This window comes from Drosophila tropicalis, unplaced genomic scaffold (assembly GCF_018151085.1).
Source record: "Drosophila tropicalis isolate 14030-0801.00 unplaced genomic scaffold, ASM1815108v1 contig_859, whole genome shotgun sequence".
In the NCBI taxonomy this organism is placed as follows: domain Eukaryota; kingdom Metazoa; phylum Arthropoda; class Insecta; order Diptera; family Drosophilidae; genus Drosophila; species Drosophila tropicalis.
This window is the reverse complement of record NW_027173353.1, coordinates 1,483,755-1,501,778: the sequence shown is the minus strand read 5'-3', so window position 1 is coordinate 1,501,778 and position 18,024 is coordinate 1,483,755. Positions and strand designations below refer to the sequence as shown.

The window sequence follows — 18,024 nt, the reverse complement described above, 5'->3', positions numbered from 1 at the left end:
ACCACGTCAGTGCTGCCAGAATCTACTACGAAAAAATTGCTAGATTTAAGAAAAAAGTGGCTAAAAATAGCTAAAAATTTTGTGAAAATAGTCAAGAAAATTGCTAAACCATCAAAATTTAGATTTTCAACAGATATACATCCAGATATATTTAATGAAACATAAAACATTTCAAAGTTGCCAAATTTAGCCACTAACTTGCCAAACTGGCAGCACTGAATGCAACAACAACCACAGGGCCAATTCGCCTACACAAAATGAAATTCGCTCTGACAAACTGGAATTCGCCCAGCTAGAGCTGCAATTCCGATCGATTACCAGATTAATCGATATTTTCCAGTATTTTAGCTAGTTTAGTATTTTCACCGCCACTTTTTCAATAGGAAGTGCCATCTCTAGATCCCCGCCATGTAAATAAAAAAGCTGCGATTTTCAAACAGTGTTAAATTCAAATTTATTAAAAAAAAAGTGCAACAACAAATCCTAACTGAATATATGGACCACTCTAAACATTGGATGTAGATTACATAAGCCGGCTTGGCGGCAAAATGTGTGAACGCTGAGCTACCACAGTGGGAGGCAGAAATTCCTCGCCATCCGTTTCTGAGGCGTACATATTCTTAAGGTAGCCCGGAAATGGAGTCACTGCATCGAAGTCTTCACCTCCTGCATCATCGTCCGGGGGATCTACTGCCAAAAAGGAGATGGCAAAACCACGCAACGAGTTGCTCTCATCAGTCTGAAAGCGAAGCAGCAATGTATCCGACTTGGAAATTATTATGGGTGGCTTGTGCTTGCCACAGAATCGTCCATGTATTGTATTCATGGAATAACCCTCTTCGGTGATCTCTAAGAAATCATAATCACAGCGTTCCGAGTACTCGATCTCAAAGTGCAGGAACTTGATCTTTACACTGCTATCGGGATCGGACTGGATGCGCCAATCACAGTACATATTCCGTTTGTAGTTGCGGCTTCCGTAGCGAGGGTGCGAATAGAAGACCTGTGAATGATTCGTTGCCCGTAGGTACCCGCCGCATTCAGATACAAATGTTGCCGTAAAACCCTTTCGCTGCAGGCCAGCATCCGTGGCCAAAACCATGAACATCTCATTGGTTGAAGCAGTCACCGCATACGGTTCGCGGCCTCCACAATAGGTTCCAAGGGTGGAACTGTTCTCCGAACGCCCGTCATAGATCGCCACATAGTCGTAGATGCATTCCTGATGGCTCTCGACTTCAAAATCATGGAACGTCAGCTGTATACGATGCCCCAATACGGTTTGAAAGTGCCAATAACAATAGATATTGCGTGGATAATCCTCCGGATAATTGGGACTCTGCAGCACTCCATACGAGGTGGTAATCTCAAACTTGCACTTCGTCTCCGTGCAGTTGTGACCATTATCGTGCAGCGTATAGCCATTCCGACAACTGCATTTATAGGATCCATATGTATTCTGGCATCTGTGCTGACATCCGCCGTTATTTATGGAGCATTCGTCCACATCTTGACGAAAAATGAAAAGTGCGACTGTTGGAATCTTTAAAATATTCAGAGGATCTTTGATTTACTCACCTATGATGAACTGAGCTACAAATCCGCTTCGCTGCACTGTACGATCCGAATGAAATTCTAACCTTAAGACATTCTGCTCCGAATTGACCATAGGTGGCAATTCATTCCCACAGAAAATTCCAATCTTCTTCAATCGATTATCCCGCATTTTGGAATAGATATACAGATAGTCATATTTACACTTGGTGTATTGAAATTTTGTGCCCTCCAAATCAAAATGGGTGAAATTCAGAAAAACGGCATGATTTGCTGGAGCTACTACCTCCCACACACAGTGTTTGGCATTGGGATAAAGATCAGGATACGAGGGCGAGTACAGCGTTCCGTTTGATTTAGTAGCATCGACGACGCCTCCACAAGCATCTGCAAAAAAGAGTAAGAGCGTGAAATCTAAGAAAATATTGTTTTTTAATGCAACTAACCTTCACAGTTTTTCCCATTGGCTTGAAGCTCATAGCCAGCATGACAGCCGCATTGATAGCTTCCTAGTGTATTGATGCAAGTGTGTTGACAACCATGATCCATAAATTTGCATTCATCCACATCCAGCATAAGAGCAGCAGAGAAACCCAGTTTTTGTACTGAACCATCCGAGACGAACTTGATGTACATCTGATTGGTGCGGGTCCTGGAGGCAATTATTTATTTTTGTTAATAATGCATTCTTTAAAGCTCGACTTAATGGTACTAACTTTATGCTGGGCGGCAACTTATCACCACAAAAGCGTCCAATCAGCCGGGATTCGCTGTTATTGCCATCACGTATTTCAATGTAGTCGTGAATACAATTATCGTGCTTTTCCAGCTCAAAGAATTGAAATTTAAGAGCTACCTGATGATGGATAGGTACATTAATCCGCCAAATACATTCCTTATTGGGCAGATAGTCCACCGGATAATTTGGTGAATCAATAGACTGATCTTTGGTCAACTGAATATCGCCGCCGCATACCACTAAAAACACACACAAAATGTAGAAAAGTTAAAAATCAATTCCGATCCAACTTACCCTCGAATCTTGCTTTGAAGCCGCGGTAACCCTGCCCCGCATGCCGGTTGACATAATTGATGAGCATGCGGCTAGTCTGTGTGGTGATTATCTTATTGCTTGCACTGCCGCACAGTCGCTGAACCAGGGGAGATCGATGCCAGTAACCATCTCGTATCTCCAAATAGTCCTCGGAGCAATCATCGGATTCCATCAAATGCAAATGCTGCAAATGGAGTATGATCTTCTCACCATTGGTGGCTGTGATGCGCCATTCGCAGGTGGAAAGTGATGCATCGAATTTGTCTGCAGTTTCCTCACCAGCATCTGCTACATCGCCGCTGCCTTCGTATTCGCTAAGCACACCATTTCCTGTGTAGATATAATGAGGACCAATTATTTGACCGGAATTCTGCTGATAGGTATGTCCACAAGCGGCACATTTATACAACAGATTGGCCTGCAGTATATCACCACGACTTAGGCGACGTCGCTGGCCCAGTTCGATGTGAGTCCCCGGCGGTATACCAATCGGGGTAATTGTATCCAGGTAAGAGCTTTTGGAAAACGAATTCTTAGCATAATGCATAATTGAATTATAATCATAGGGCAGTAATGGAAGATCCACCTCTTCCGGCGAAAGGACATCAAAATTGTACTCCTGACCACGCATAATGTTCCCCTTATTGATAATGATGTGCTTATCCCTATCGCCTCGGGCATGTTCATGTTGGAAGCCAATGGTGTGGCCCAGTTCATGTATAATGATGCCAAATTTCTCGCAATTTCGACCTATTGATATTGGCTGACGGCCATTTCCGTTTTTACCCAGAAACGAACAGCAGCTGAACGCGTAAAGCAGGTGAGATTAGGAATCTTATTCAATTAAATTAAGACATTTGAGACTCACCCGCAATTCTTAACCGTAAAGTAAATGTAATTGGCATGCAATTTAGCATCGCGTTCGACGAATTTAATGCACGTAAAGTTCTCCCAGTGTCGCATAGCCTGCTTAAAGAGTGCTTTGTGGGCACCACTGAATATGGTATCGATCTCATACGGTATGACACCATAGTCCCAGGTGCGTTCCTTACGCACCGTCACAGCCCGCCGCTGTCGCTGTCGCAGTATGTGTTGGTGTTGACTTGGCACATGTAGCACATCGGAAGAGGAATCCGTCCAGAGTAAAGGTGGAGGTAAATTCAGCCTGCCTTTATGACGCTGTTTCCGCTTCTGGCTATAACGGCAAAAATAAAAGGAGACAGTTGTAGGTAGAGGCAGCTAATTGTGCAGTATTGTGTGGCTCTTCATTCAAGACTTACCCCAATGGGTGCCTTACTTTCGTCTCCCATTTCTCATCGATGGGATGCTCTTTAGCAGTCGTTGAAGCTTTTAAATTTGAGCTCATAGAAAAGAAATCCTCAGGTTTCTCCTTAAAGTCAAAATCACAGTCATTATCCTGTCGCAGAGTTAAGCCCTGAGCTAGGCCGAGTAGCAATGCTGCCATCAAAACAAATTTCTTTAAAGGAACAACGCGCATTTTTCGTTCTTGATCTAACTGATATTTCCTCTTTATATTTCTTTAAAGATGCGTTCAACAACCAAGCCAGGCCAACTCAATACTCTAACTGAATACTCAGATGCTGCGATTGTCGAATTATATATATCTCTACATATGTCTCAAGGGTTCGCGGTCCACGCGCTCCATGGATTAGGCAGGTAAGCGTTTATTGTGCGAGTGAGAGCGAGAATGTCGAGGAAGATAAGGAGTCTGAGGAGCCGATGAAAATAGTAAGCAAGAGAATGACAGGCACGCAACTTTATCCATAAACCCTCGACCAAAGAGAGAGAGAGAGAGAGAGAGAAAGACTCTTGTTCATTGTCCATTGTCTGGGTTGTTGCCTGCCTTTGATTGTTTTGCTGTATGTTATTTCAATGGGTTTGATTTGGGTATCCCTACACCTTGACATTGTCTTTGCATCTGTCTTGCCGTCTATCTACCTGAGCCTAAGGCCAAAAGGCGCTTGCCATTGCCAGGCTTAAGCTCCGCTGGTGTCATCAGGTGTTGTCTTCAGTCCGGCCTCTTTTAGGGCAGGTCATTAATACCCGATCGTAAGCCGGAATACGCTGCATGAACGAAACTCTTCGCGGTAATTCCCATCATAAATGCCTATTCAAGATTCTCATCGACAAAAGCCATCGTAAAACCCATAAAATATTTCAAATAACAAAGACGTTTTTTTGGCTTTAAAACATAGTTACTATTTAATTGTAATATTAGTTATATGTAAGTTTAATTACGTATTAAGTTGTTTCAGATTCCGATACACACATACATACATACATTTACAGTATGTACGTATTTTAAATATAAAGTTAAAGTTTTTTCTTCCAATTTTATACCCTGGCAGAGCATATTGATATAATATAGTTAATTAGTATAAGTTATTATATTTATATAGAAGGTACAGGATCAATTCATTTTAAATCAAATCAAAGGAGAATAACAGTTCCTTTTTGGTCTACAAGGGTATATTCGATTCGGATCAACCGAATCTGTATTAGTATATGAAGAATCTTCAATTTGAACTTAAATTAAAATGCGTAATAGTAGTTATATGATAGATGTAAATTCAATTTCAATTCAAAGTATTTAGAAATGCAATAGACTACCATATCAATTATATATGGCACATTATAGTTAAGGAAATTTCTAGAAAAATGCAAAAGTCGACGGAGAGAAAAGTTGTTAAAGAAAATTGCACACTGAGTATAAAGATAATAGAACTCGATTAAAAAGACAAACAATAGTCTGGAATTGATTCAATTCGAAAATCGAATTAGTTAAGTTTCATGTTCAAATCACTTAGAGTTTTAAAGAACTTTCAAGTTAGTTTTTTATACACATTTTTTTCATATGCGAGAGATATGTAGTATATGCCTAGCATGATATTGAAATCCTAATCAAATTGTTCACTAAATCTAATATATATTTATATATATATTCTTGTGTATAGTGATTATGTTTGTAGGAGAGCAAAGAGCAAAGAAAAATGCTGCTGTTTTATGTACGCGACGATATGCCTAAAATTTGTTTTGTTCTTTAAATAAATTCCGTTTTTGGGTTTTTAGTTTTTATGAATTTTCGTATTCGTTTTGTTGATACATATATATGTATGTATATATATATTGTCATGAATTTGAGCGCGTTACTTGCGTATCATTTGTTATTGATGTTGTTTGTTTACTTTAAATTGTCCTCAAGTCGAATACGGATAGTATCGATTGGCTAGACTATAGCGACCACGATATTGGCCATTGAGTACCAATTGATTCCCACTAAAGTCGTCATACTCAGCGGTCTCCTCGGGTTCCTCGATATAAATGCTTTTCAAAGAGCCTGGAAAGGGTGTGACCATTTCAGAGCTATATGAATTCTCAACATCCTCATCGCTGTTCTCGAAGGGATCAACGGCCACATATGAAGCAGAAAAACCTTTCATCGGCACAGAACTATCCGTCTTGAAGCGGATCAACAGTGAATCTGTCATTGAGATAATATCCTGGGGTAACTGCAAAAGCAAAGAGCAGGTTAAGTGTTTTGTCCATTAAAAAAGTTAGTGAATAAGTGAACTTACCGCATTGCCACAGTATTGGCCATACATTGGCCCACTAGTGTCATCCATATTGGAGAATACCTGAACATAGTCATAGGTACAGTTCTCACTGCTCTCGATATCGAAGGTGAGGAATATCAGCTGAACATTGCTATTGGATGGAGCCTGAATTGTCCATTCACAGTCCATGCTGTCATCGTAATCCTGATTGCCATAACGGGCATGCGAGTAGAATTGTTGGACATGATTTGTGGCACGCAAATAACCACCGCAGGCTGCAAAACCGAATTATCCATAATCTGTGGACTTAGGATGGGAAATTCCATTGCTACTTACCAGTAGAGTGCAGAGCCATAAAACCATTCAATTGTTTATTCTTATCCGTCTTGAGTACCATGTACAGTTGATTCGTTGTCGATGAAATTGGATAGGGTATCTTATCCCCGCAGAAACGTCCTAGTATGGAGCTGGCCTCAGATTCACCATCATAGACTGCCACATTATCATACGCACATTCCTTGAATTAAGAATTTTCATTAATCAAAATCGCACAGAGAGGGAGTTCTGCTAGTTATTCACCTGATGTGACTCCACATTGAACTCATTGAAAATTAATTTAATGCGATGACCCGGCGTTGTGATGAAATGCCATACGCAATCCGCATTCGGTGGATACGAGTCGGGATAGTTGGGACTGTAGATGGTACCAAATGCGGCAGATATTTCGTATTTGCATTCACCCTCCTTGCAATCATGACCATTCTCGTGCAGCGAGTACCCATTGTGACAGAGGCAAATGTAGGAACCAATCGTATTGCGACACTCATGCTGACAGCCGCCATTGTTCATGGCACACTCATCAATGTCGGTGAAAAAGACGGCAGCGAAACCAGAACGCTGTATAGACTTGTCCGAATGGAATTCCACACGCAATGCATTCCCATCCGAAGTGGCTGTGGGTGGTATGGCACTGCCGCAAAAGGTGCCAATACGCTTCAGGCGATTCTCCGTGAGTTTGGAATATATGGTTACCGAATCATAGCCGCAGTCCGATTGTTGATGTGATGTACCTTCCAGATCGAAATGTGTGAAATTCAGTGAGATTTTATGCTTCGGAGGAGCAACAATCTCCCAAATGCACTCTTTCAGCACCGGATACATTTCAGGGAACGATGGTGAGGTAATGGTGCCATTCGGATACTCGATAACACCGCCGCAGGCATCTAAACACACACACACACAATGTTATGAAAGGAAAGCATAATACAGATAAGCAACGTTGTCTTGTCAGTCCAGGTTGAAAAAAAAGCGAAGTAGAACTAAGGCAAAACTCACCTTCACAGTGTTTCTTGTCGCTGTGCAGCTCATAGCCAATGTGGCAACTGCACTCATAGCCACCCAATGTGTTGATGCACTCATGTTCGCAGCCATGATTCAGTGTCTCGCACTCATCCACCTCTTTCATGAATACGGCCGAGAAGCCAGCCTTCTGCACCGATGTATCCGACACGAATTTAACGTACATCGAATTGCCACTTGACCTGAAAGTGACGACGGCGACAGAACACAAAAAAAGGTTTAAGTACAACTAGCAAAGAATGTGTGTGTCGTGGGTGGAAAGGGGGACTGTCATACTTCATGTTTGGCGGCGCCTTGTAGCCACAGAATACGCCAATTAGTGGGGCATCCTGAGCTGAACCATCGCGCACTTCTACATAGTCGTAGACACAGCTGTCATGATTCTCCACCTCAAACGATTGGAATTTCAACGCCACTTGATAGCCCTTGGGCACTGTAATTTTCCACACACATTCCTTGTTGGGTAAATAGTCGAGTGGATAGTTGGGTGACTCCAGGCGTCCCTCGTTATCATCGACAACCAGCTCGCCGCCGCAGACAACTGTCGAATGAAATTGTAACATAAAGCATCCGTTGTTTGTATGGAATGTCAAAATTCCAATTTTGACATGCTTTTCAACTTACCATCAAACTCAGCTTTGAAGCCACGATAGCCGTCGCTGCGATGGGTGTTCACGTAGGTCAGCAGCATGCGACTGGATTCGGTGCTAATAACATCATTGGCCACCTTGCCACAGAAACGTCCTATCAGTGGTGACTTTAGATAGTAGCCATCTCGTATTTCCAAGTAATCTGTCTCGCAATTGTTTGACTTGAAGATATTCTACAACGAAACAAATGTTCTCAATTATATGTTTGGTGTTTTTTCAGAATGAGACTAACTCACCATATTCTCCAGTTTCAGGACAACACGTTCTCCATGCGTGGCCGTTATGCGCCACTCACACTCTTCCGTCTCATTGGACAGAGCGCCAGCTGTATAATAAGATGGACTTGCAAAAATGCCCGTACTCTCCTGAAAAGTTCGTCCACATTTGGGACATTTGTACAAGAGATTTGCCTGGGCTATATCACCCTGACTGAGACGCAACCGTTGTCCGATTTCCGGTCTCTTGCGCCCTTTCATCTCAATAGGCAATATGGTATCGAGATATGTGCCCTTTGAAAATGTATTTCGTGCATAATGCATAATTGAATCATAATCATAGGCCATGCCCAATGAGTCCACTTCATCCGCTGATAGCATATTGAAATTATAATCCTGTCCCTTCATAATATTGTTGTGTTCAATAACCACATGCTTTTCGCGATCGGGTCTTGTGTGTTCGTGCCAAAAGCCCACTACATGGCCCAGTTCGTGTACAACAATGCCAAATTTATCACAATTTCGCCCAATAGATATGGCCTGTGGGCCATTACCCCGCTTGCCCACAAATGAGCAGCAACTGAGAGAGGGGCGAAAGGGAAATTACCTCTATTCTATTCCTCTTTAAATCTCTTGTACTTACCCGCAACTTCTCACAGTGAATACAATATAGTTGGGATGAATTTCTGGATTTCGTTCCACAAATTTGATGCATGTTGAGTTCTCCCAATGGCGCATGGCCTGCTTGAAGAGTGCCTTATGCAGGCCACTAAAATTTCCATCGATCTCATAGGGAATGACACCATAATCCCAGATGCGTTCTTTTTTGGCTGTTACAGCGCGAGCCACACGGTGGTGATGGGTTTGTTGCTGTTTCTCCTCGACAAGTTTTCGATTACTGTGTAGAAAGAGGAGAATGGGTAATAAGTACATACATATATTCATTTTGTAACTGCCTTTTTGGGGCGTGGCATATAAAAGTTATTTTACGTGGCGTATGCGTAATTTTAATTGCCAACAGTTTTACAAACATTTTTCACTTGTTGTGCCGGTTTTTTCTTTGTTTTTGTTCTTGTTGCTGGCTTCAACTTTTGGCACGCGAATTTCTATTAAAATTCATAACTTTTCACACACACGCACACACATACACTGAGCTCTGAGTATTTACGGGTGTGTGTGTGTCTGTGTGTGAGTTACCAAAATGGCTGCTGTTTGTTTAAAGTTTATGGGGGAAAAACCCACTGAATGAAATGGCCAGCAATTTACAGTGAGGCAGGAAATGGCAACGGAAACGGATGTGGTGCCTGGTAGCTAACAGTGAGAGTAAACTGGAAAGGGATGGTGTTGATGGTGCTGGGGGGAGGTTTAGAGGGTTATAAACTTACTCTGTATTCGGCAAATCAATTTCAAGCTCTGCATGCTGCAGTTCAGCCTCAGATTGATTCAAAACTGATGCGGACTGATGAATAAATGGCAATATTCCACTATGACCTCGCTGCCGACGCTGTTGGCGACGCTTCTTCTGTTGATGATGCTGGTGATGATGTCCATGCTGAAAATGATGCTGTTCCTGCTGCTGCTGATGATGATGATGGTGTGCCTTGCCATGTGGACGATTGAGCTCGTCGCGAAGTTGTTGCAGTTTGATAGCATATTCGGAGGAAAGGGAATGTCTGTTACTACGCCTGCAATAGATTGATGATCCAATGTACAAAGAAACGAATATAATGAATGGTATATTCTATCAACAAGATTCTCTTTTTTGCTCTCACCTGTGTTTAGGTCCACGTCTGTGTCGGCGGCGTACTACCCCACGGGCATGCAAAAAGTCGACCTCATCGTCCAATTGCATGCCATTTCCTCCGGCATTGCTATAAACATTCGGTAGTGTGGAACGCTGTTCGGGCAACGATGTGGGAACAATGTGGCTTGGTCGCCTTTCAGCCACAAAATTGTTGCCCGAATCGTCTTCGATGTCCTTGTTGTTGGACTGAATTTTGCGTACATCCACATTACGATACGAGATTTGCGATTTATTGACGAATTTGCTTGGGATACCTTCACTTTTGGTCGCAGTGCGTCGTCGTTCGGGTAGGCTAAGAACCTCATTCTTATAGCTAGAGCTCTGGGCATAGTCCGAGGGTGTTTGATTACTAGGCTTCACCGGTTCATTATCGTTCTGTTAACAATTTGTTAAAGCCAAAAATTCTACATATGATTCAGGACTTTTCTTACCAAACTTGCCTTGGTCATGGCCAAGGTGTAATTCACTTGATGGATGCTTGGCAACTTGGTTTTCTTGCGTATAATATCGGTTAGACCCTCCTCTTCTACTTGTAAGCCCTCGTGGTAGACTTCTTGTTTCAGCTTCTCCAGTTCTAACTGAAATGTGGCATTAAATTTGGTGGCAACACTTGGTGGTGATGGTGGTAATGGTGCATCTGCCTGCACATTCAGTTCCAAATTTCCCTCCTCTTCTGCATTATCATCCTCATCTTCATTGTCATTATCACCATCATCGGTGGGCGTATGTGCCACCACTGGACTAGAATCGTCATCGGGCAGTGCTATATCGCCCATGAAACCACCTGCAATTGTGGGAGGTGTGGTTGAAAAGAATCCATTTACATTTCGAGCTCTTTTAATTAGAATAATTTCAATTCCTTCTCCCTTCCCTGACTTACTATTTGCATTGTTATTTTTAATTATAAACGACAAGGCAAAAGGCGCATAAATTTTTATTTTAATTGAAACTTCATGTGCCGCTGGTCTGGTTGAGTTCAGTTCAGCTGGCCGGTTGGTTGCCTACCTTGTTGGTAATTTATAATTTACACAGACAGCGAGTTATATGAACGCGAAGCGGGATAGTGTGGGTGGCCTGCCATGGACAGGCATGTCGGTTTGGACAGACATACTTTATATCCATTTAATCAGTGCATCAACATTGGTGTCCAGCCAACTGGCCGCTATGGTTGTAACACTTTGTTTGCTCAGCAAACGAGCAAATGAGACTCGGCTTAATGCGGCGTATACGCAATGTGATTCCCACTGTATGTCATGGTCGTAACTGGTATCCCATTCAGGCCGCTTGGCCTAACAAATTCAGCACAATATCTAGTTATATAACCAATTTCGGTTTTCAATTTACCCTCAATTTGACATCGAATTTCCCTTTGTTCGGCTTTTAAGTATATTTTATAATATTTTGGAGGCATTATTGTTAAGGGAATTGGTTCTAAAAAATCTTAAACATTTCTAAGATTACTTATGGCCTTCCTAAGAAAAGGTTTAAACCATTACCAATAAAGTTTTTACAACAATAGAGAGTCCAAATCATGTTGGGATATGATTTATATCTAACAAGATTTCTATTCTTGGCTACGCTCATGTTTCCCACTGACCGGAACAATAACAGTTAACAGGGAAAATATGAAATTGTTGCCGCTTCTGCCTGAGACAAGTAAAATAAAATTAATTAAGTGCGTTTCCCAATGGTCGACTGACAGAGAGAAAGAAAAAACCCAGGGAATATAAGTTTTATTAAAACAGAAGTGTAAAGTCTCTGTAAAATATTATTTAAATATGAATGGAAATATGTTTGAGAGAGCAATATCAAAAGAATATTTCATTATCTGCAGTTCGGAATTGTTTTTCAGGAAATTTTAAAGGTTTTTATCAATGGAGAAAGACACTTGCTACTGTATTATATAGACTAGAATAGAAGAAGAGGGAGGGTTGCGGTAAGAGAGATACGGTGAACTGTACTTAATTTAAATATAAATGAAATAAAACTGCATTCATGCTATTTACATAGAGCTGGCTTACTGTGAAGCCTCCTTCAGGTCGTAAGCCACAAGACGACAAGGCGCGTTAATGTTAACGCCTTTTTGACTTTTGAAGCGTCACCAGCCAGCATCAGATCCAGCGTGTTCCACATTTTGCTTTAGCATATCCAATTTGAAATCGGATTCCAAGTTTGTCACACTGGCTGCATCTCGATACTGATGTGGTCTATGTAGCTGTAGCTGTTGGCAATTTGATTATTGCAAATCCAATAAACTTTCTGATTCGACTGATGTCGACTTCTGTATGTGTGTGTGTATATGTAGAAGAATTTGGGCAAAATGTTAAGTGGGTGGATGGCTAGTGTATAGTTGCATTTAGGTCAGTTCTTTTGGGAGAACAAATACACAGGACATTGTAGGTAATTGTTGATACCAATTCGATTTTTCGATTTTACATAATCGTTGTCGCCTTTGGACTTAAAACTCGCAAGAGATAAAGAAGAATTACGTATTTAAATCAATCTAAACACTTTTAGCAAAGCGTTTAGGGTTAATCCCTTAATAAGTACGACTTTCGAATTAAAGCAGAAAATTTGAAACCGTGTACAACACGGCGTATGAGCCATTAAAAATAAATGTATATACATTTTTGCTTAATATAACGTATCTAAAAGCCATCTGCATCACATGTTTTCTCAGCGGATCGCAGTATATGTATATGTATGGGTATAAGGATAAACTAAAAGCAAAACCAAAACATGTTGGCGTTGTATTTTTGCTTTTGGCTTGGAGTTTGCTTTTAGCCAAGCTAGCTGCGTGTTGTTTAGGAAATTGCAAATTACATATTTATCAAGCTGCAAACGTTTTTCTGATTTAGTTTTTAGGGAACGAGGAATGGGAGGTAAAAGTGCACACAAGCATGCCAAAATTGCACACACAAAGACAGACTGAACGATGAACGCAGGAAGAGCAACAGAGAGAGAGGGACAGAGTAAGACACGTAGAAAGAGGGTTAGGGTAAGAGTCGGATGATTGGTGCCAATATCAAAGTTGATTTTTCTAGTTTCGCTCCAATCAATGTCAATCATACGCACCGCACTGAGCGGTTACCCTACCTAAATTGCACTAAAGGCACAGAGGAAGTTGTAACATGAACAAAAACATTGCCGAATGACTAACAGCAAACGGCACTTAACCAGTTGTCGTCGTACCACAGAGTTCAAACAAAATAAGTCATAGTATTGAACTGCAATTGACAGTGACACGCCAACCGTTCTCTAGTTCAGTCAAATGTAAATATCAAAGCATTCGGCAGTGGCCTGCAGCCACATAATTCGCATACGAATATCAACAAATTGCGAAACTAGGCAAATCGGTTAAAAATTTAACTTTCAAAACAAACTTTTTGGGTTTGATTAATTTCCAATTGCCAATTTGAGTTTTTCCTAAATTAGATTTATTTGTTCATAATCACATTTGGTTTTTTAAAAAAGGTATAATAGTAAATTTATGTAACTTGGTCAAATGACAAGTCATTAGTGCTAGAAATTGTATCGTAAGGGTAATTGGGAGCAATTTCTCTCTCAAATTTCTTTTCCTTTCCCCTTTTATCTGTTGTTATGTTTGACCATGTGTTGTATTTACATTAGATTTTGCAAGCAAACAAATTTCTTGAATTCATCAAATATTTAAACAAATTTTTCACAAAAATTCTGCACAGCATGAACACGCGTTTATTCACTGATGTATTATTTGTTTTGTGTTTTCGTTTTCTCGAAAAGATTATAAATATATATTTACACTACTTGTATGCAGTTGTACACACACACACACAAAACACACACAGACACATAACAGTTTGCACTTTTGTGGCCAACATGATGTATGATTGATTAGATTCTTTTTCCATGTCGATAAATCAGACTAAAAGATAAAATCAACGAATTTTGATCTATAGTTTTTATGTATTTGCGGATTTTTGTTTTTCGTTTTTTTTTTTTATAAGCTCTATTTAATCTTTTTATATCCGTTACGGTATTATCTTCTATATTCCTTTAATGTTGCTACTGATCTGAATAGGAAACCTTACAACAAAGGGAGAATGATTTATCGTAATTTATCAACACAGAAAAAAATACAGAACAGGTTTAAGACATCATTTTCCTAATTGACAATTTTTACTTTTATAGATAAGTTGAAAATAACTTGGTTAGGTCATTATACTGACTCTCAGTGTGCTTATCTTATTGTATTTAAAGGCATTCGATTACGTATGTGTATATTCTCTATCAGGCTTCGTAAGAGATAGTAGAAAGTAAGACGGTAAAAAGGTGAGAAGAAAATAAACAAAAGGCGCTCAAAATGAAATGGTATAAGTCGAGAAAAAGACGTTTCCATTTGGCATATAATCCTTTCGCCATTGAGGCAACAGGCAGCACCAAAGAGAAAGAGTTGAAAACGAATGGGGAAAACATGAAATGGAATAGAAGCTCCATAAGACGTACGACGTATAGTTACAGTTAGACACTGAGTGTTGGCAATACAATAAGTTCTTCCTGATGCAGTTTGAGAAGTGAACACAGCAGGCAGGCGAGAAAACTTGGCGCATAATGCGTCACAAAGCCGACAGAGCCGGCAGAACCCACCACCCACATGGGTGAGTAAAAGATGCGGAAAAGGATAAATGCCAGGAATACAAAGGGCACAGGCAAAGGCAGCCAGGGGAGAAGTCAACGTGCGTGAAGTCGACCTCGTAGTTCGTCTGCAATTTCATTACATTTAAGTTAAATGCCTTTGGCTACTGGACGACGCCTGCGTCAGCTCCTTCTGTTCCTGTTGCTCCTGTCTTACAGACTGACTGACTGACTGGCTGGCTGGCTGGCAGACAAACAGTTCGCACAAGTGAAAGTAATTAAATTTTTGAGCAACACCAACAACAAGAGTAAACCTCTCTCCGCCTCCAACATCATTCACACTAACGAACTAACTGACGGACAAACGTGCCAAGTTGTTGTTGCTCTTGTTTTGGGTTAGGGTTAGGGATTCCTTAGTGGGTGGAGCAGACAAGGCTGTGACTGGTGTGGACCTTAGTGTTCTTTTGGGTTGTTTATATCTGGGTCCAGTTGCGTACCCTTTTTTATGGCGACCACAAAAATGTTGAAACACATTTGCCAAGTTGCAGTTTCCACTTCATTTCGCCGTGCCTTCTATCCCTCCTTCGCTAACTGTCATGGTCCACCCTGTCGTATGCGTAATGTAAAAGTGTTAACAAGAGTTGGCGGCCAGCTGCCCACTTTATGAGTCTCTCAGCATACTCTCTGTGACTGACTTTAATTAAAAATAAAATCATTTCATCTCCATCTCCCTTAACGCACGGACTCACAAACACACACACACAGAAATATCCATGAGAGAGAGTTTTAAGTGTAATAAGTATAATAAAATAAAAAACAACACCAAGGCAAATACAACAATTGTACCCCCTACTCCCTACTCCGTGCAAAATTCTGCTCTTTTTAGCCGATGGCAACCATGGCTACTGTTGACGCTAACCCTCTTTCTGTTCTCCCTCATTCCTTGCTTGGTTTTTTTTTCCGTTTTGTTGTTTCGTGTGGGTCAAAAGCAAATAATTGCAAAGAGCTCACGTCGGTGTCAGTGACGACAATGATGCTGATGCTGCCGCCCTCAACAGATTCCATCTCATTGTGATACTACCAAAGGGGCGAGCAACTGGTTTTGTTTTTTTCCTTAATTTTTTTTCGCCTTTTAAGTTTTTCGTTGTTGTTGTTGATTTCACAGTTGCCTAACAACGAGAGATTGTCTCGATAGTAGTGAGCTTCATTTATGCTGCAGTTTAAATAAAGTGCTATAAAATGCAAACGATTAAACAAAGTTGCGGTCACAAACCATATTTTATTTGCATTTATCCATTCATATGACCATAAAAGCAATATATATATATGTATCTATGTAAAAGCGTTACAAATGCTAGTTAAATAAAGTGTGAAAAAATATAGTTTATACTCTGTTATCGAATTAATTTACGTCACGTAGACTTGCTTGAATATCAATTCAATACCTCAACAGTCAAGAAGGATTATCTAAATACAAATAAACCATTGAAACGTCCATTCAGTTATTCTCTTTTTCTCTTTTTGAAGTAATACAATATGATAATATCAAAAATTACAGTCTCGTTTTATTTTTTAGTTTTAATAGCTAATTACTACTTGGCTATATTTTCGATATCTCCAAGATAAAACTATAGAATTCAAATTATAATGACTTTTATGATTGCAAAAGAGTTTATAATACAATCTGAAATGATTGCCTTAGGTGATTTCTTAACCGTTTAAAAGCTACTTTCTGAATTGTTAATGCTGAGCATAACATTTCGCTTTTGTGGGAACAACATGTCAACCTAACAATCGATTATTAATTTTAAACTATATAATTGTAACATAAAGAGTTATGTTGTTACAATCTGATTCAGTGTATACATAGTCAGTCAACCATTTAATGTCAGAATAAATATAAGAGACAGAAAAACGAATTTGGAACATGAATGTAATTATGCATAAACTGGTGCGGATGCGTATAGAGGGTATAAAGAGCGGAAATGCATATGCATATATCAAAGTATGTGTATGTGTGTGTGTGTGTGTGTTGCGTTCCGTCTATCTGTGTGTGTGTGATAAGTGTGAGTATTAATTACAGTAGCCATAACAATGGGATTCAATTTGCTGAGCACGGCTCGCGTACATGTTAAATGGGCGGACATACAAATTTATCGAGGCGAGGAATTATGTTTTGATAGGCAGCCCAAGCAAACAGACAAACAAACAAACAAACAAACCATCTAAAACCGACAAGCTTTGGCCAAAATTAAAGATGAAATCAAAGCAAATAGACACGAGGCACAGACACATACACACCAATAGTCGCCCCGAGTGCAGATGTGGACGAATGGTTGGACAAACTAATCCGTTGGCCATAGAGACATAGTGCCATAGAGATTGCATAGCTCACCCAAACTCTTTCTCTTTGAATTCCATTAGCCGGACTAGCCCACAGCAGAAGTTCCGGCTTTTCCATTTCTTCTTCTTTTTTTTTTTGTGATGCTTATTTTTTTTCCATTTTTCGGTTCTCTATTTTCTCTTTTGCCCGAAATGGAGCAAATATACGGTCTATGGTTTCTAGTGACGAGTGACCTGGCATGCGTTTTTGGATTTGTGCTCGATTTAGGCTTCATTTTTTTGTTTTTTTTTTGGTTTTGTTTGTGTTTTTTTTTGTGTGCGACAATGCCAAATAATGTTTTTCACTAACTTTCGTACACAATAATATTTTATACAATTGCAATAAAAGGCAGTGTTTTAATTGAAAAAAGAAATCAAAACATCAGAATTGCTTTTACAATTGAATTCTAAACGCAATCTAAACTTTTTTTCTTTTACATTTTTTTTCTCCATTGTATATCTATTTCTGTATAAGGCCACCAAAATGACCCGCCACACAGACATATATGCTAAGCCCGAAGCTTTTAAAACCGCTGGTCTATATGCGAATATTTTTCTCCAATACGCACACACACACAAACATGCTGATGCCAAATGTGTGCTCCTCACCAAATCGCAGATAGAACTTAAGTGCCAACAAAAGCCGTCCAATGTTGAGTTTTCACAACAGATTTATGATGGACAACTCTGTCGAAATATATATGTGAATATGAGCCATACATCTATACTCATATGTACATATATACATATGTGTGTGTGTGTTTTCTTTCGGTGGCTGCATGAGGTGTATACACTGAAAACAAAATACATTGTATTT

General features: G+C 40.1%; 2 protein-coding genes across 2 annotated transcripts in view; both read right to left on the bottom strand.

Moving 5' to 3' along the window:
* Positions 1-430: 430 nt before the first annotated feature.
* On the bottom strand, positions 431-4,106 carry tld (tolloid). The gene is made up of 7 exons (XM_068296457.1): positions 3,889-4,106; positions 3,477-3,803; positions 2,588-3,411; positions 2,271-2,532; positions 2,001-2,206; positions 1,579-1,941; positions 431-1,509 (listed from the first exon to the last, which is right to left on the bottom strand). Exons 1-7 carry the CDS (start codon positions 4,104-4,106, stop codon positions 524-526), a joined length of 3,186 nt encoding a protein of 1,061 aa, XP_068152558.1. The 3' UTR covers positions 431-523.
* Positions 4,107-4,808: 702 nt separating this feature from the next.
* The window catches only part of tok (tolkin), a 30,302-nt gene continuing 17,086 nt past the window's right edge, over positions 4,809-18,024 (bottom strand). The window contains exons 3-14 of the mRNA XM_068296573.1: positions 10,643-10,995; positions 10,180-10,586; positions 9,793-10,092; positions 9,051-9,305; positions 8,429-8,987; positions 8,167-8,365; positions 7,819-8,083; positions 7,519-7,724; positions 6,763-7,406; positions 6,520-6,700; positions 6,205-6,458; positions 4,809-6,138 (exon numbers count right to left, since the gene is read on the bottom strand). Of these exons, the coding sequence (XP_068152674.1) occupies positions 5,827-6,138; positions 6,205-6,458; positions 6,520-6,700; positions 6,763-7,406; positions 7,519-7,724; positions 7,819-8,083; positions 8,167-8,365; positions 8,429-8,987; positions 9,051-9,305; positions 9,793-10,092; positions 10,180-10,586; positions 10,643-10,995 (3,935 nt within the window). The 3' untranslated portion in view covers positions 4,809-5,826. The remainder of the gene's footprint in view (positions 6,139-6,204; positions 6,459-6,519; positions 6,701-6,762; positions 7,407-7,518; positions 7,725-7,818; positions 8,084-8,166; positions 8,366-8,428; positions 8,988-9,050; positions 9,306-9,792; positions 10,093-10,179; positions 10,587-10,642; positions 10,996-18,024) is intronic.